Below are 19,589 nucleotides of genomic sequence, written 5' to 3' on the forward strand. Positions count from 1 at the left end.
CAGAAACGGGGTTCTCTAGGCCTTTGTGGCAAACGGTAGTGCCGTCATGGTGCACCGTTTTCGATCAAATGAGGTTCTTGCTACTTACTCGTTGACGCTGATTTGATTTACCCCTGGATGGCGCGAACAGGGTATGACGGCGGGCTAGACCGACCAGGAACCATTTCGAACCACATTGATCGCGTGTTGTGTGAGGAAACGCATGACAACACATCATGGAAATAACCAGGGCGGAGGAGACCTACCGGGGAGAGACCCGCAGTTTAGTCTAGAGTTATCGTCAGCTCCGGTTCATGGTGTTGTGGTTTTGTATGTGAGACATGAGAGAAAACGCTGATTGCTTCTCCTGATGTAAATACTATATAGCGGCGCAGAAGATCACCTTGCAGCTTGTTCTTGAGCGGCCTGGTTCCTTCTTGTCTGTTGGCTACGATCTTTACGGTTCCGGTCACAGGGTAGAATCGATCACGATGCGGGCGGCAACTCTGTTATTGTCCTGGGCAGTCGGCACGGCTTTTGCCTTGCCGTCACCACAGCCACACCAGGATTACGATAACCATCATGATCATCATGATCACCATGGGGGTTCGTGTAACGCACCTGATGATGCCATTGTGAAGCTGTTGAAGGGTCTACCAGGAGCCCAGCCCTTTTGCTCTGCCCTGCTTCACATCCCCTGCGATGTTGTGACCAAGACAAAGACCTTCACTCCCGCGCCTACCACTGTCAAGACCACCGCTACGGTTACCAAGAACCCAGAGACACGATGCTCGAAGACGGAGACGCTCACAACAAGGGTCACAAACTCAATTACCAAGACTACCACCGACTTTGTCACCAGCTCCCCCGAGGCGGTGACAGTTACGAACCATCGAACTGTAACAGTTACCGACGTACAAACTCAGGACGTGACGGATTCCACCTACCTCACCGTCACTCGATACGTTACTGGATACATCACAAACACTGTCTTCAATACCGTTACAGATGTTGCTGCTCAGACATCTACCGACGTGGCCACTCAGATTGTAACCGTAACCAAGTATGCTACTTCGTTCGTTACTGCCACCGTGTCGGACATGGTGACCAACTTCATCACCAACACGCACACCAACTACATTACAGACAGCGTCACAAATGTCCACACGGCAACTGTCACTCTCTCCTTTACCAACACGGTCACAGCTACCACAACCAACGAGGTTGACCTTACTACCACGCAGACTGTGGGAGCTACGGCCACGGAAACTACTACCGTTACCGACCACGAGACTGGTTACGCGAGCGTCACGACCACGCATGACATCACGGCGACGGACTACATAACTGCCACTTATACCACTGTACTGACGGATGTTTCTACCGTTGTCACCACTGCCATTGTGACAATTGTTCCACCACAGAAGCGTGATCTCTACAGAGGGCAGCCCATCTATACACCCAGACCATTGGCAACTATTGCTGCTAAGAAGTTGTCGAGTGCGTGCTCCAAATTGCACATTACTCCATCTACAAAGACCATCACCGCTACCCGGACAGCCAAGCGGCCGACTTTTACAAAGACCGTCACCACGTATGTTCCTGGCAGAAAGGGTAGTTACTATGTCACCAAGACTATAACCGACTACGTCACTACCGTTACCGGCGTTGTCTCAACCATTGTCGCCCCAACCGCTACAACTACTCTCGACGCAGTTGACTCTATTACCCAAGTTGACACTGCCACGAGACGACTGCCGCTGACTTACACCGTCACGGATGATGAGACCACCACAATCAATGACGTTGTAACAAACTATGTCACCAGAGTTATTACATCTGTTGTTGTTGTCGATGTGACTCAGACAGCCACTCAAACTGAGGACCAGACAACTACAATGACTGAACTCAACACCGTTTCTGTCACAAACACTCAAACAGAAGATGTCACTATCTCACCAACCGTGACTGTCACAGACGATGTCACCACCACGGCTACAGACTTGACCACAGATACCGCAACTCAAGTCAAGACCGTTGATGTAACCAACGTTGCCACCGCTCTCGTCACCTCCTCTACCACTGTCACTATCACCCAGCCAGCAACCATCTACACAACCATCACAAGCACCATTGACGCCACCAATACCAAGCACATCACCAAGACCGTCGACGTGACCATCACCAAGACTGTGTCAACGACAACAACTACCACCGTCACCGCCACAACTACTCAAGCCGCCCCAACGTGCAACGTCAACGTGATCAAGAACGGCGGCTTCGACTCCACTTCCCTCCCTCCCTGGACATGGTCTCCTGGTCCAAACGGGAGGTACTCCTACGTCCAAGGCCTAAACAGCTATGCTGCCTTAAATATTTACACCAACACTCCTGGGCAGGGCGTGGCATCCATCTACCAGGCATTCACTACCACTCCCGGAAAAATATACACCGTTACATTCGATTACTACGCGCTCGGCGGCAACGGAGCCTCGGCTATCACCTGCAGCGTTAATAACTCGATTACAAGCGGTGTTACCTTCCCCTTAGCTGCGTCAAGGGGCTATTGGCGGACTGGTGTATTTGCTTTCCCTGCTACGTCGTCGACTACCACGATTACGTGCAGGTTGACTACCGCCGTTTCTGCAAGTGTGTATCTGGATAATGTTGTGGCCAAGACGCCGTGTTAGATGTGGGGTTTGATAGCTCTTTAAGATTCTGTGTATATATTTGGGATATTTATTATGTGAAGATATGTTAAGAGACATGTATGTTTATGTGCTCTAATTGCATATTTCCTTTTGATGAGTTGTGTGCGTTGGGGACACCATGGAATTGGTGATGCTGTAACTGTGTCTTGCCATTGGGAAATGTGTAGAGTGCAGCGTCAAAAGAGCTTGTAGGTTGCGAGGGACTTCATTTTGGAACGGTTTCTTTGTATCGAGGCCGGTTTTCGGATGTTAACTTCGTGTTAGGCACTACCCAATATATCATTACGGATCTCATCCTTTTGGTTTTAGGGGCGAGTGGAAATGTCTGTTGTAACTTATTGATAGCAAGTTCGATGGGTTAGATACATTGATGAAGTACGATGATGTTTGTTCAGCTTGATAGAAGTTTCGTTTCGCAATTACCAGAGAGTTGTTAGTGAGCATTGAATCGGCGCGAATGGAGATTGGACTCGAAGCATCGATTTCTAGCTTGACAACGGCGATAAACGCAATTTGAACTCAAAAGAAGTTTCGCGATACAACTGTTCAGATTGTGCGGAAGTCCTATTGCCAAGGGTACGCCGAGTTACGAGATACATCGTGTCAGTCGTCTGTACAACATCGTTGTCCAACTCCTTCACTTTGCACCAAGGAGGGCTCTGAGAGTCGCCAATACTCTTCTCGTACATGTTCCTTGCGGCGTTGTTGACGTCAAAGTCGGCCGCATTCTCCAAGCCTGCTCCAAGAAGTGCCTTGTCGCGATAGTTATGGAGGTCCGCTCCGTCGTACGGCTCGCCCTTGAGGTGTCCTCCCTTGTTGCCGCTGGTGTGGCTCAGGAACTCGCGCAGGCCGCAAAGTGTCTACATTAAATAGTCCCTTGAATGGATAAAAGAAAGAATCTGAAAGATTGAAGGCGAAGAACCAACGTCGGTTCCAAGAGTGCCAAGTGAAGAGGAAGGAAAGGAATGAAGGGCAACTCCGAGCAGGCCAATGCAAAGGTGTAGAGAGACCACACAGAGCATATGGGAGTATATCTTGCATAGTCGGGCGACGACAGCCTTGCCGGCAATACTATGTTATAACTAGTTACCATATCAGGAATAGTTCATGCCCCTGCCAAGTGTGGATGGCTTACGGGTCGGCTCCTCTGCAGCCACATTCTTAGTGCCGACGCTATTCTGTCGAAACCATGACATACCAGTCATGTAGATGGAGTACTCGGAAACAGGAGAAGGTGATTCGATTTTTTTTCAGGTTTCCTAACGTGGTGGTGCTCCGAATGACACCTCCTGCCTTGACTTACACCCGGCGATTGGGTCGTGCAATAAAGCTCTGCCCACTTTCAGCTGGCTTTTGGGTCTTCCATAGGCTGGTTCCACATACTTTGGCGCGAGTACTACGGTCTTTTCAGATATGCGGACGACTTTTCTCTCCGCATCCTCTCAAGAGCTCCGTATGACTTGTAGTTGCTGTTACACGGCAAGGCTCCGTGCTTCTATTAGCTTCTGTCACGCGCACAAGTGCCGAATGATATTGTTCTTGTGTACTCTTCTAGTCCCAGAACGGCCGATGTTTCGCAAAAAAATCGGTGGGGTTCTCCAGTTCTTCGTCTGTGGCCTCGACAATAGATTTGGTCCTTTGGTCGACAATGTGGTCTTTCCAGTTGGGACCAGGAAAATACGCCTGCAAGCGCTTCTGGTGGAACTTCTTTTCGACGCGAAGGTAGTTGGTTGGCGTCAACCACTCCCTCTCCGTAATACCATTCTCGAGAATAATGACCCGTGCATAATAAGGGGCAGGCTTTTCTACCTCGGACCAGTTGTACCATTGCTGAAAAACTCGAAACCAATCCGCGCAGACTTCGCGAACTGCGTGGTCAAAGTCACTACGGCGGGCATACGCCATCTCGAAAGTGATGTCCTTCAGTGATGGCAGGTTCTTTTCTATCCAAAAATGGTCCTTGTCTTCCATGTACTCTTCTGTGTAGAATCCGGTGTATCCATGTATTTCATATTCTATGACAACATGAAGATGTTGTGTTTGGGTGAACCAAGGATGGCGGGCGACGATGTAGAGGAGCTCATCTGTGAATCGAATGGTGTCAATGTCGAAGCGGAACCAGCTTGGCAAGCCTCCTCCTGGCTTCACTGGTTCTGCAAATATGAATTTCAAGAATTCTCGCGACTCCTTGCACGCCCGGTAGGCTGCAGATGCCTTGACCACAAAGTGTAAGCAAGAGCTTCCGTCGGATAGCTTAACATAGCCATAGTACCGGCGAAAGTTGGAAAACAGTGGTGGAGTAGTGTAGTATGCCACTTCCTCTGGAGTGCACCATGACATGTCCTCTGGAAGGTCTTCGGGGAGCTCCTCGTCTTCGCGTGGGGGCAGTCCTTTGTCAAATGTGAGTGTCATCGGCCCGAGCGTGGCAAGCCATATCCTGCGCCTAATGTCCACAGGAAATTGAGAAAACAGCGGAAACGCCGTCATTGGTTGCTCATCCATGGCGGGCACATTTATCTCGTGATGTAATCAAGTCTGCGAAGCAATGCCGGAGCAGCAGTTAACTGCACAAGCCCACTATCTGGACCAAGGTTGAAGAAAAAAAACTCACAAGGCTGCAGGGGTGCTGCGCGAAAGAAACAAGCTTGGTGTTAAGAATCCTGGCTGAATTTTTCATCTGCAATGTAACGCTCGCCAAAGGTCCCATGGCCTCTGACTGAGAAGACCGGTCTCTAGCGTCAAAACTATCCAATATAAGCTCGGCGGCAGTGCAAATATGGCAAGTGGAACAAAGCGATTTTCCCAGATCCCAGATCCCGAAATGCCAATGCTATGGGTCTCCGGCCTGCTGTGGGAGACGTTGCAGGATCAAACAGACCACGCCGTTTGAAGCTTATCTGCGAGAAAAAGACAGCATGGCTTTGCAGGAGCAGAAATTTGAAGGAGGCTATGGTGAATTTCTATGTTTCGCGAGGCCGCCAAACACTGCAGTTTGGGCGACGGCCTTGTTTCCATGACGGAGTTCAGTGGAGCAGCTTCATGCGCATGTCAACATTGAAGTCAGGGCACGATCTGAGGTCGCCGAGACTCCTCGTTTGCTCGTTGTGAAGCACTACAGCTGCAGCCCTGGTTCTGGTAACCGTTTGCTGACTCATCCGCTCTCGGGACGCAGCTCTTCAACGTTGGTCCCCATTTTTGCATCCAAGTAGTGCGGCCAATGAGGCTTACCAAAACCCTCTCCATTGATTCTCGACCCTGTTTCGCTTGAGACCCCAGCAGCAGCCCCTAGACAAAAATCTCCCCGTCATAACGAAAAGTGGACCAAATGTACCTGGTGGGCCGACTTTCTGTCCTCCCCATCGCACCATGTCCAGTCCATGGGCAACTTGATGAATTGTATAAATTTCACTGACATAGCTCCCTGGCCATTTGGTAATTCCTCAGTCTCCTCACTTTCTCAAAAATAATATTCCCAATACACATACACGACTCTTGCCTTTAAGGTAAGTGTGATCTTTTATTACAGTATGTGTGGAAAACTTCGGCGTACAGTTCTAACCGCGACATAACAGCTATAACCCGGTTAATTGTGGCAATAAATAACACTAACAGACTAACTCTTGATCCGTCTACTGCTGTTGGTATTGCCTTTGGCATTTCTAGCGCCGCACTTACGCTGTTTACAATAATTATTTTATAGCGCTAATTAAAGCTCTTAGCTCTTATAACTTGTGCTCTTCCCACATTCTAGCCTAATATAAGCAGTAGAATTTATACTACTTTACATTTACCACTCTGCGTAGAGGTTTTAACTGACGCATCACAGCCGCCCACCGCACTAGCCAGAGCCCGCCCCAGCCAACCCCACAAATCCGTCGCACCCAGGTTTCTTTTAAAGCAGGAGGTGAATTGGAGGAGGCGAGGACTTAGACAACAGCGTGTTGCCTGGCTGTGTTTATTCGTTCTTTATTTTGGAGCAGATGGCCATTATCTTTTATTTTATTCAGTTTATACTATCGGCCCACTACATTCCAATCCAGTCATGCCACGAAACCACGCATTATACCACGTCCTCTGTGCTTACCTTTAGCCACAGAGGTGGTATGGCGGGTTTGGCGGGCTTCACCACAGGGAAAGGAGCCGTTTCACCCAATACATCAGAGAACCCGCCTTCGAATAAATATTGACCTGCATCTCCCATCCAGAAAGTCTTGCTGCTCGAATTCTCTTCCCACCCACTTCCCACAAACGAGTCTGCTGCGAGCACATCTCACACTGGAGCATCCACTCCTGCCCACCCCAACGAGAATGAGACAGGCTCCAATGTGGGTGAGGACAAGCTTGCCGAGCGGATGGTATATTGTTAACTTCACGAAGGCATGAATTTACGGACTCTCATTTCCTTTGGGTTAGGTTAGCAGATAGACATATTGTGTATGTATCTAGCTACCTTCTACCTAGATTGGCGAAAGCCTGCTAGAATATATGTGCACTTGTAAATTAAACTAGCAATAGAGGTGCCTAAATACCCCGTCTTTGCCATAGTGCCACTTCGCTAAATACGAAAAATTCACGCTCGATAAAGTCCCATTATTCGACCAGATCGTATCGTTGTACTGCCTACCACCAGCAACCGAGACCTTTTATTCTCGCTAATCCTTCTCAAAGTCCGACTTGCTACCGCTACCGCACGCGCTCTCGTCTACTTTATTCTCGCTCGCCTCGGAAACTTCATCATCCACACGAGGTGTCGTCGCGGCCGACAGCATCTCGGGTGATACAGACCTCACCCGATAAAGTTTCAGGGAGGTTAACGCCATCGCGAGAACGGTCGGCGGCGACACGACGTGCACTTCAATGGACGGAACGATTTGCTGCGAGCACTGCAAGTCAAAATTTAAACTCGGAAAGAACGGCCGCAGGGGCCAAGCTAGCAATCTCCAGAAACACATGAAGAATCACCATCCCGAGACTATGCCAAATTACGATCGAGTAATATACGAGTGCGACTACGGCTGCGGCGCAAGAGATCCCAATAAATCAAATATCAGGTACATGAGAAGAAACACTGCGCGAAGAGAAAAGGGAAGCAGCCAAGACGCCATGGAAAGTGGAGATAGGCTGCTATAGGAACATCCTGTGTCGGCACCGATGTGCATTGTTAGGAAGCTTGAACGGAGTTACAGTCGGGTTATGGTGAACAGTCAGACATGCGAAAGGGTTATGGCGGTGGTTGGGTAAACATTTTTCTCTAGCATTGCATGTTTAGGTACTTTTCTCGACCATTATAGTTTATGAATCCTTGCTAAGAGATTATGGAGGAATTGGACCTGGTGTGAGAGGCCTAGGATTTACGATGAGACAGAGCCAAGGCAAAGCAGCACATTCGAATTTTCCTGAATATCTTTGTTAAAGCTGAGTCGAGGACATGCAGGCTCGTTCGAACTTGACAGAACCTGTGCAAATTGCGTCGACTTAACCGAGTAAAGTGGTCTTCAGAATTTCACCTTGAAACGGTCGCTAGGTTTAGTATGACATCTATGGTTCAGCTGTCGACCTTGTCTAGCCTTGATATTTCCACATTGTTTATCTTCTACCGAAAAAAGTAACGTTTGTGTTGCGGGAAGTACTACCATATGAAATGATGAATCTGAGAGCCATTAATGAACTCCCCTGCCATGCTGAGTCTTACCCTCCTCATCAACACCTACGCCACAAATTCAAGGCGTTCTCCAAGATGGTGTCAAATGCATCTGGCAGAGCAAGTAAGTCTGCAACGCCATGACTCGTGGCTCATCATGCATATCTGTGATTCTTGTCTAGTTCTCGCGCTAATTCTGCGAAGGTAACGGTCAAGACTAAGCTCTGGAAAATGGACTAGGAGGCGCAACCGCCTGCCAAGCCAACCGAGGACGGGAAGCATCTTCCGGTGGTGACCAGTCTAAGAAAATTGCGCAAGATCTCTGCTCTGGTGTCAGCTAGCCGGTGAGAGAAGAGCGCTAACTAATCTGTAACACAAATGCGCCACACATTCGTTTTTGCTTTTTTCCCCGTCCACTCGACCGGTTGTGCCCGCGAAGAAATCATAGGTTGCAGCTTAACAGATTATTTTCCGTACTGAATGCCCAGGCAGCTCAATATCACAATAGGCTGGGAGGGTATAGCACCATGCTTGGGCTTGGAGGATATACCGCCTTGGGTAAGTGCACCTCATATGTCGCAGAATCTCACCAGCAAACAACATCGTGTAACCAGCATCTACATTTCTCAGGTACCCCGCGAACTTTACCTCTCCCTGTGCGAGGCAGAATCCATATGTACTTGCATTAACAAGTTTGTCTTCCCGAGTAACTTCACATAGTGCCCTCTGGAGTCGATTTGTCATACGCAGAATTGCCAAAGTCTACGAGTTAATCGTTACCACGAATATGAGCGAAGAGACCGTGATGTATTGAACAATCATTAAATATAGATATATACACGACATATCTAGAATTTTCATCGCCCCTTGAGCTGTAGAATTACGGTGCGACCTATCACAATTTAATTGTTTGTAGTTCTATAAGCGGGTTAATTCACACAGCATGGATGTTTCAAGCAGCTCCAATTGGCGCAGGGTTTCCGGCACACCTCTAAGTGGACTCTGTTAGGTAAGGATACTGTAGTACAGTGGGCTAAATTCAAGTTTGTTTGAAAGAGTAGGAAAACCGCCTTGGCGCCAGCCCTCCGCTTCATCTCAGTTCCTACAATGAGATCGCTATGCTCTCATTGGGTCTGATCTCCAAACCCCCAAACCACCGGTAACTTCCGTGGCCAGAAGTTGGTGGCTCGATCGTATCACACTAAGAAATGGACATTCGTCTCGCAAACAAGGAAATGTGAGGTTTCCATTATTTCCAATACCTGTCCAAAGCAAACTTCATTCTTGAATAGTCCAGAGGTAATGAGATTCCGCTGTCTAAACAGCAGGTAGGCCATACATAATCCAGGGTTGGTAAAAGACCTTCCAAAAAGAGGATACAAATGCAATCTTGCGGTTGGCGTGCGGTACTTAACAGTAATGGCCGGCTTATCGAACATAGCATAACACCGCCGTTATGGCAAGTGATCATACCGAAGACGTGTCATGAGTAACCGTAGCATAATTTTCCTTTTCAACGTCAAATATGGGATGAGCAGCTTGGAATCGCATGTCGTACGCCCGGCGATTAGGGCCGGTATGTTCGGATGAACATCTTGTTATGCCAGAAAACGACTCATGATGCGAAAGAGTAGTGTGGATTCTATTCTGACCGATGCCTGGATGAAGATTTCGTTCCTTTATGCTTTCTGTTTTGCTGCTGAGAATGCTCTGCGGTACCAAAAAGCTCAGTTTGCTAAGCTGCCGGGGAGCTGTAACGAGTTCTTTTAGTTGATTAAGAATAAAAAATTCCAGCCTCAATTTAAGGCTGTAGGTGGCACATTTGAGCGACGTTTGTATGTACCACCAATCTTTAAACTCGGTAGCTATCATCAAAATATCCAACGTAATAAGAAGGATATTGACGTAGATCAAATGTTTGAGTACTCGACGAGATTGCTCTTCTTTGATAGACTCTTGGGGCCTTAGCATTTTCCTTGTCTCCAAAACGTAGAGACTGGAGATAACAATCTCCTGAAGAAAAAATGCTACGACTTCAGTCTTTTCTGATATATCGTAGATTGTGTTCCAGATATCCGGTACGTCTGGAGAGCATAACTAAATAGTTTATTAGCAGTTTTTAGCTAGAAAGTATCTGCAAGGCCTGGTGGAAGTCAAACCTTAAACACGATTCCAATAACTGGAATATGGAACATGAGTGCGTCAAACACTATCATCCGCAGAACCCACTTCAGTTTTGTAATGCTGCGAGTGGTGAGATGGAGCCGAGAATATAAAACTAGGGAATGTCCAGTAACCATTGCACACCATCCGGGCATACAAATAACAGCATAAACATACTGATTTATTGGAGTTTTAAAAATTGTCATAATCAGACAAGATATACCAATAATGACGCCTAAAGAGGAAACAAGTAGGCTGTAGAAATAAAGTCCGCTGCGTCTCTTGAAAGTCATCCAGATCATAACCTGGAGCTCAATCCAGTTGTAGGAAGCGATCGCTATAAAAGCGACAACCATAGCGCATTCTGCTATAGGCGCCGGTAACGGTGCCTGGGACATGATCCTGATAAAGAAACTGAGGCAACTTTGCGAACCAATTATTAGCTACGCGCGAAAGAAGAGACTGTTTATGGTAGCTCGAAACAATACTCCCCTCCGCGGCTCGAGCTTTCATATAGTAAATAGTCGAATTTAGCTCCCTTTGGCTGCGCCTGGGTTGTGCCAGCAAGCTAGTTGATTACAAGTCCTAGCTCTCATTAAAGATCGTAGGCTTCAAAATCCCCCCCCATGAATATTTGCTGAGACTTTCAGTCGTGGCGTACGCCGCTTTGCAGCAGCTGAGACGCTAGGTTGGGCGCCACTTGATCGGAGTATAGTCCGGTGGCCATCTTGTCAAGATGCTGGTAACCACCAGAGCGGGCACTCTTTGCGATGTGGCAGAATCGCTTCAAGCATCAACGGAAGAAATCAGGGTTGTATACGGAGCAGCAAAACTAGTTTTGATGTCCCACATATCCAATGCTTGGGATTTGCTTTAGACGACCCTCACCTAGTTGCGCGAAATGCAGTCTAACACAACTCCTGCCTCAGCCGCAATGCCGCTCTGTCCCGCCTGACCCTATGGCTGATCAAAGCCAAGTAAGGTTTCGGTGAAAAGGGACGCCATTCGGCAGTTAGATTTACCTGAGCAGACTTCTGTAATGGGTGGTTTATTTGAATGCATAGCAGGGCATGACAGTTCCCGTGGGTGCGGGAATGACGATCGTCCGCATGGGTCACACGTTGGGGGCGAAATGGAGAGTGATAAGGGACTAATTGTCCCGAAGTGACGTTGGGCAAAAATTAACTCCTTACCCTTGGCGATTTTCCTCTCCTGGCCCCCGCCGTTGCTCTCATGTTCCTCTTACAGCAAAATAATTGTGGTAGTCGCCGTTATCAGGACCTCCCTTATCCGCCCATAAAGAGAGGACGATCCGGTATTGGCAACATGATGATGCCTCGTTGGCTCAGAATGTTCAGAGAGGGACGGATCATTTATCGTCACGCCAGCACAGATAGTATAACGAAGTGCGACGTGCGTGCCCGAGCGGAATGCAATATGTCCCCCGTCGGCATAAGACAAATAAGCATAGCATGCTACTTCTTGATATGGTTGGCGTTAACGCTTGCAAGCGCTATTACTAGTTTACTATCTTCATAGCTCTTTTAATTGGGATGTTCTAAGACATTAAGCTTGCTAGATAATGCACTAAAGCTGTCTTTTTGACAACCTAAAGACTTAATCCGGCCTGCGTTCTAGGAAAAGGCAAGACAGAAATGCCACAGCTTCTAGGCTTTAGCGTGGAATAATAGATTTGTATTTGTTAAACTAAGCACTAAGGCTTCGGGCTGTGGGTAGCCCTCTCAAGGCTGCATTGTAAATTCTCTATCTCGACAAAGTATTCCATTAATGGGATTTGCTAGCAATCCTTCTACAACATGGTCGAGGCCATGTTGACAAGCGGCATGAAGTAATATCTGTCCTAGTTGATTGGATAGCCCTAGCTTGCGACTGCTGGTTACATTATGAGACCTGAGATGTCCAACGAGGAACTGGGTACAGATATAAGTCCTGGAGAAGACAAAGGAGGGGCAGCTGGGATGTTCTGGGCAACACTAGAACGGGCTAATTAATATAGTTATACTATTACTGTGGGACTGCTCTTTCATATGGTTAAATATTACATGATAAGTTCGCTGGTGGCTAGCAGTCTGAAGCAAAAAAGGCTGGTTAAGATATTACCGGTAAAGAACAACCGGTGGGGGTGAGCGAGTAGAAGGGGCCTGTAGAGTCTGCCGGTAGAGTCCGCTAGTTACCTACATTAGTCGTATTAACACTACCTGACCTAGGTATTTCATTCTTGCTATGGGTGAGCAATGCGATCTTAACAAACAGTTTGGTCAACCTCATACTGCACAAATATAACCATTTTGCCGTCCTCCATGATTGAAGATACTCCAAGCCCTTCGTCAGTACGGGTAATAAGAGTATCTACAGCTTCACCCTGCCCATGGATACGCCCCGACGCCGTTATAGGGCTGATCCTATGCGCCAGAGAACCAAGATCACGCCCCGACTCGCCGACGGCTAACTGATTTGTTTCTGATCTAGAAGTGAAGCTCTGTACGCACCAGCCGCGCAAGGCAAGGAAAACCGGTCGCATAACGGGTAGACAGCCTATATGCACGGGTTAGTCCAGCGTTACCATAATGGGATACTACGCATAATCGCTGTTGTCGTGGTGACTTGCATGCTATAACGCTAAGATGCATTCCTACTTCATTCCAAATAAGAAGTGGTGTGTCATCCCAAAAGAATTCGGCCGTATCTTCCTTAAACGTATAGTTGCCTAACAGTAAAATTATTGCAGCCGCGACAACACTGCAATCGATCGGTTAACCATATGTACCGTGATAGAAGAGGCTAAGGTTGTTGTCATACAAGACGCCAAACATGAACATGACTACAATAGCCACCTTCTGCGGCCAGGGAAGAAGCGATTGACAGATTTGTGCTTAACACGCAAGTTACTTTTATTTAAACTCTGTGATTTTTGAGATGGACAATCTTGACTTACTTGCTGGTAACACTATAAGGGCAGTATCTAGAAGAATCTGGGTTAGGACCGTCGCAAAATAGAAGACGAAACTGCTAATATTGCACGTCCCATGAATAGACTTATCCCAGCGGTAACGAGGTGGGAAGCACTGTAGAGTATTAATAATTACCTGAAAATTGTACAGTTAACAGTCTGATAACTTTGCGACAGGGCCATGCGAAAATACGTACCCGCACTCCAACCCACATAGTAACACAGCAAGCTAGAACGTATATGGCCATTCGCACACTCGTTACCGATTGAAATACTCGCCAATACAGCGCTAATAATGACAATTGCGCGGCACCAATACCTATCGAAATGAAGTAGGTGCCAATGTAGTCCAACAATGACCAGTAGTGTAGTGCTTCATCGACTGGAATCGGGAGATTATTCGCGCGGAGCCCGATGCCTATTGCCATCCCTATGGTTTTGATTCAGAGTTACGTTTTATTCAATTTGGTCGGTGATAATATAGCGGGGTGTAGAGCGTACATAGAAAACAAATCACATCGTAACCAATCATGCCCGTCTGTAAAAAATTGTTCAGTGTAACAATCGCGTTAAGTTTGTGTAAGGAATCTTGCATACCAGGGACAGTACGGCCAAATAGTCATCCCACCACAATTTAACCCGTTTTAGCCTCCGAGCGTAAAACCGTAGGCAGACTAATAAGAAAGCTGGGACTAGAGTGGTGATTAGGGATGCGTACACATGAGGTTGTAACGACTCCGTCATTGCAATCTTGGTGCTACATCCGCGAAACCACGTTGCCAGTTGGATGATCCGAGTCGTCCAAGTCTAAGGCTGTCGTAACGCGAAGATATATCCTTAATTGTCTGTAGCGAGGCTTGATCATATCATGAGTATCCCTTCACTTGTATACAAAACTGGTTGGGAAAGCAAGGAGAGCACGAGGAGAAAAACCACGTCTAGCTCGGCAACATGTTTAGACCTTGGTTAACGACCTACATTCATAGCTGTCAGAAATAATCGGATCTTACTCCGTTGGCCTTGATAATCCCATTGCAGTCCTATGGCGATCTGCCTCTGTCTCTTGGTCGCCGCAAATGAGGGACTGTGGCGGCCATCCGGGCCGACACTTCTGCAACTGTCGTCTGTGCACATCCAATCACCCCGCAGCATGTGGCACCCGCGGCATCGGCAAGGATTTTGCTTAGTGGTATGGGCGACATAGTTTGACTGCGTGCCACTAATGTATCGTCTGGGGTATTCCGTTACTATAATTGCAATGGCTTAGGGAGGTACTTGAGTAGTGCGGGTGTGAGCATTTTTGATGATCTGTTGGTGTGGTTGACAGAACGTATGGACTTTGACATCTCGTTGGAGCTGACAAGCCATGTAGGGGGAGCCAGACAGGCATGCAGTTGATGTTCAATGGTTATTCCGCAGCACTTCCCTCTGCAGCTCTTTTGGTGCCAAGCCACGTGTGAATGCTGGCGGGGTGGCAAAAGTCGCAGCCGGCCTCCCCATGGTCCGCCAGCTGAATAGCGCCATATATTGATTACTTTGTCTATATGACACTGAACGGGGCGAAGGTGTCTAGTGTAAGGCCAATCTTAGCGAGAGTGACACCGATTAGAGCAGTAGGCTGCTCCAGTCGTCTGGCTATCACATCAGACGCAAGCTGATGCTACAGGGACCAGATCGCAGCCAAACAGAGACAGAACTCAACGCATGGCCGCTCCTTATTTAACGTAAACTTAATAGTACTAGGTTATTTTATAAAATCTGTAAGGTGTCTAATTCTTCCCAAAACGTACTAAGCACACTTATACTTGTTATTTATAACCTAGCTATAGTGAAAATCTGTGATTAACAACCCGCAGATGACAGAGGAGGGCCACGGTGTGCCGGAAGCGTTCTGCTTTGAGATATCACAACTCAGTCTTGGAAGCGCGGTTCATCACATGCGCTCCCACCAGCGTGATAGATGTGTGGTGTGTATGCTACACAAACCAGATTCCTGGTAAGCCACAGAACAAACACGATTCAATTGTGCAACTCAGGCACTGGCGCAGCCGTGGCAAGACATTTTGAGAGAGAAGAACTAGTCATCGTGGAGGACAACATGCTACCGTTTGCTTTTGCAATACATAAACACCGTAAAAGTGGACTGCATAAGACAAATGTCACATCAAAGCCCAAGGTGGTAGAAAGAAATCATCACGCGCGAAGCAAAGGGGCTGAGTGTGGATGCTGTGCAAGGGACAAGCATTCTTACATGGTGATGTCATGGCAACGTCATGAACATGCAGGAGTAATTCACCTTTCTATCAGCCGCGAGTTCGGCTCTAGATGTAAAATGGTTCAAAGGCTTCAATTCTTTGCTCCTGGCCAGTTAACCACGTTTGATAATTTGAAGGGGAATTGGCGTATCGGCTTGTCAACATGCACACAATGAAACCATACCAGCTGTTGATTCCAACCGCCACAAGTGATCAGCGTCACGCCATCTTTTGCGCGTTTATTGGATAGCTGATCCGGAGAAGTCTCCAGTGGCGCACCTTTGAGCAGTTCTAGCGAGTGATAGGAGATGCATCATAACTTGGAGAAGTCCTTGTATTACTATAGGGTTGCGCCTTGATGTAGATCCTGTTTCAGATACAATGCTTCCTCATTGGTTTCCAGGAGTTTGCGAACTACGACACGGCATTTATTGTCCCCGGCAGAGGGTGATAGTGGTGTGAATATGCACTCTGTATCGGATGAGAAATGGGTTGGAGGTTCGTAACATGATCAACGTAGAAAACGCAGAGGAGAATAGTAAAACCTTGCCTGTCATTTGGGAGGGGCAAACCCCCATCCAATGAAGCACTCAAAAGATCAGCAACAAGCTCGTATTCATGGGCTTAAGAATCTACACCGGTGGTCTTAAATTAAGAGTCTCCTGAAAGCATTTGTTGTTAGATGCACCGACTTAGCTTAAATTAGGATGTCTTTAACGTGATGTAAGAATTAGGGCCAATCATGATTTCAAGCTCCATATTCTAATACATTTGACCTGTGGTGGTTCAAGGTAACTCTCCGTGTCTCTATCAAATTAAGTACCAAACAACAGTCACCTTCAACTGGAAGTTCTTGTCGTACGTGCGACAGAAGCCTCACCAACATCCTAGGTAGCTCCAAGCCACCGCCATCACGGAAACCTGGTCAGACGCTGGCGGAGAATGCCGCAGATTCCATGTCTCACACACAATGTTTGGCGGGCAGTCCTGCCGCTCAGAATTTTATGTTTTTCTTCACAAATATATATATATATATAAACTAAATGAATAAAAAAGAAATTAGCAGAATTATCCGTCATCTGTCGGTTCTCGTCGGCCCATGACTTTGCTAGAGTGTTCGTGGTACATGGTCCATAGCGTCTCCTCATTTGTTGCACCCATGTTTGGCTCCCTGTTGGTCAGACTTGATGTGGTAGGCAGCCATGCTATAATTTGAAGGAGCTTGGAGTAGCACATGAGCTGGCGGTGAAAATAGCAGAATTCTCCCTTGCGATCTTGGACTAGATATTATTAGGTCAACTTTATTCGATTCACTGTAGTAGATTCATAGCATACAAGCGACTTCGAAAGGTGTGACCACCTCATATGGCATGGTGTCTTGTAGATATATATATCTCGCTTTTTCTCATATAAGCTTGAGAATTCGTATGTTCCGCTCTATGGCCTGACCAGAAGACCTGCAGCGGTAGTGTGACAAGTGCGGATTCTCATATTTGACCTCAAAAGTTTTGTTTAATTGATACTAATCCATCGCCACCCCAAGATTAACTTCGACTAGTCAGCAGAGGGGGTCAGGCAATCGCAACAGCACCAATCCCGCATAGCTGCAGAGCATCGTAGACTTATTCAGTCGATTTTGCAACTACAGCTAAGTACTAGATGTTTCTAGGACAACCTGACTCAGAGGGCAAGTGTGTGGCAACCGTACTCCATGTTTGACAGGAATATTAGCTTACTCTTGAGTCCGCAAACCAACTAGATTCTCCTCTGCCAGAGCAAACTTCCAGCATGAGTCTACGAACGGACAGAATAGAGCACGACATGGTACTATGAATAGGGATGATTGTATTATCGACACCGAATTTAACAACTCTACGCAGCTGACGTGCAATGATGACCAATCTCTGTTAGCTTTGGGTTCGAAAAGAAAAGGTGACGACTCTAAAGACGGGAGGACCACCTCCGTAGTTCCGCCAGTGGCACATGGAACACCTCCAAGGGGGGTGGAAAGCACTTACCAAATTGCAACGTTGTCACGTTCAGAGAGTACATCCGACTTTTCTCCAAGGGAACAAGTGTGCATACCTGGCTCAAATACTATCGATGTTGTGACCGGCCAGCCAGATCATGCTGGTAATGACGAACAAATAAAGTTGCGCAGTATGTACCAACCTGAGAGGGGGCGCATGTACCGTCCGGCCCGAGTTAGAAAGGGACCACATTGATGTTGATGTAGGACGGGGTTAGAGTTGCTAAACCTCCACAAAATATTGTTACGGATGGACTAGACATTGTGAAATCAGGCTTAATAACTTAACTTAGCCATAAACTTTCCAAGTATAAATATACTTGTTTTGACAATTTTAATAACCGTCGCTAATGTACCTAGTTTTAGGAAGAACCTAAACGTATTGCTGAGTTCCGTAACAGTCTCGCCGTGTTCTGCCGTGGACAATCCACATGCTGCTGAGTTAGATAGCTTGCAACTTAAGATACCGGTAATAGAGTCATACTTAACTATGGCACATTGCGGATTCGAACTCGGCTCTTATTCTTTTTGGGGGGTTTCTGGGCGGATGGAGGTGATTTAGGAGGTTTAGAGGCGAATGGATCAAGCTCTAGCCCTAGTATAAGCGCAGTAACTCGTTGGCTCCGCTATTATTCAAGGAGGAAGTTATTTTGGAGATAGATCTCATAATCAGAATAAAGCTCCCATACAGGCTCGTGGAACCCTTGCAAGCTATAAGGACGTGGGATGCTCGAAAACGTCTGTGGAAAGGACGCAAATGGGTTATCAAGAGCGTTATCGTCTCCAAGTCCATAGAACCGACTAATGCGTGTACTAGAACTACTCGTGGATAGTGAAGGACTAGATCTAGCCTGCTGGCTAGATTGTTGTCGTTTCTGTAGGCACAGTTGATCTCTGGGACTATAACTTCGCTGTCGGCGAAAATTCGCGCGAGACGGTCATTTTCCAATGATCCAACGAAATTGAGATTCCCGATGAAGTTGTCCTCTGCATCATGCACCTGGACCAAGACAGAACTGCTCATAGTATCCTGGTTCCCTCGGGGTACCACTAAGGGTGCCGCAGGCGGCGATACCACATCAGCTACCAGCATCAAATCCCCGTTCGTCTACTTGAAGAGGATGCCAGCAACAGCACCGATTTCAGCGTAACTGGCCGTGTTGTCACCCTCGTTCTCGCACTCGAAAAGAGGTATAGTGCGAGCCATAACCTAGCAACAAAATCCGCGGAAATAGTTGGTCGTGGCGATCTCCTGATTGTGAGTTCATACCTATGCGCCACATGTCATGAATTGTCCTGTCAGACAGACTTTAGTCTCGGCTTGAAGTGAAAAATTCTCACGTCTTTCGTCTTGATCCTAAAATAGGGTTGCAATCAAGGCCTACCCTGAATGGAGGATAATAGAAAACGGGATATTGCCATTTTTTGGCTCTAGTCCTTTCAATGAATTTTAACGAGATTTGTCCCAAGTGGCACAATCCGTTACAGGTACTCCTGCCTGATCTCATCCCGCCAGACTTGCATATGGAAACTCCGCAAAAAAACTTCACGAGTTGCCAGACTGTGGGGGTATTCTTTTTTTTTGGCGGGACGCAGGGTGGGAGGTAAGTGTTAGGTGAATCCACGGGGCCACCGGAGCAAATTCCGTGTATTGCTATTTGAAGGATGCTGCCAGTTACCACTAAATTACTGGGGACCATAAACATTTCGGAACGCTTTATGCCACTTCGCTGATGAATTGGCCACCACGCCTGCTATGGTGGTTATAAGAAAGGTAATCTGATACCACGTGGATATAGTACGGCTTACGGCCAGTGTTATCATTTTAACAGAATAGCCC

General features: G+C 47.2%; 3 protein-coding genes across 3 annotated transcripts; 1 reads left to right on the forward strand and 2 right to left on the reverse strand.

The window, feature by feature from the left end:
* Positions 1–470: 470 nt before the first annotated feature.
* On the forward strand, positions 471–2,669 carry VFPPC_04041 (hypothetical protein; the record flags this gene model as incomplete). The annotated part of the gene is made up of 1 exon (XM_018283456.1): positions 471–2,669. The coding sequence occupies one exon, from the start codon at positions 471–473 to the stop codon at positions 2,667–2,669; it is 2,199 nt and encodes a 732-aa protein (XP_018144536.1).
* A 1,572-nt stretch (positions 2,670–4,241) lies between these two features.
* VFPPC_04043 (hypothetical protein) lies at positions 4,242–5,192 on the reverse strand (the record flags this gene model as incomplete). Its single annotated transcript, XM_018283457.1, has 1 exon — positions 4,242–5,192. The coding sequence occupies one exon, from the start codon at positions 5,190–5,192 to the stop codon at positions 4,242–4,244; it is 951 nt and encodes a 316-aa protein (XP_018144537.1).
* An 11,596-nt stretch (positions 5,193–16,788) lies between these two features.
* VFPPC_13564 (hypothetical protein) lies at positions 16,789–17,092 on the reverse strand (the record flags this gene model as incomplete). Its single annotated transcript, XM_018291339.1, has 2 exons — positions 16,789–17,000; positions 17,056–17,092. 2 exons carry the CDS (start codon positions 17,090–17,092, stop codon positions 16,789–16,791), a joined length of 249 nt encoding a protein of 82 aa, XP_018144539.1.
* Between the last annotated feature and the right edge of the window lie 2,497 nt (positions 17,093–19,589).

This window comes from Pochonia chlamydosporia, chromosome 3, assembly GCF_001653235.2.
Source record: "Pochonia chlamydosporia 170 chromosome 3, whole genome shotgun sequence".
NCBI classification, from domain to species: Eukaryota; Fungi; Ascomycota; class Sordariomycetes; order Hypocreales; family Clavicipitaceae; genus Pochonia; species Pochonia chlamydosporia.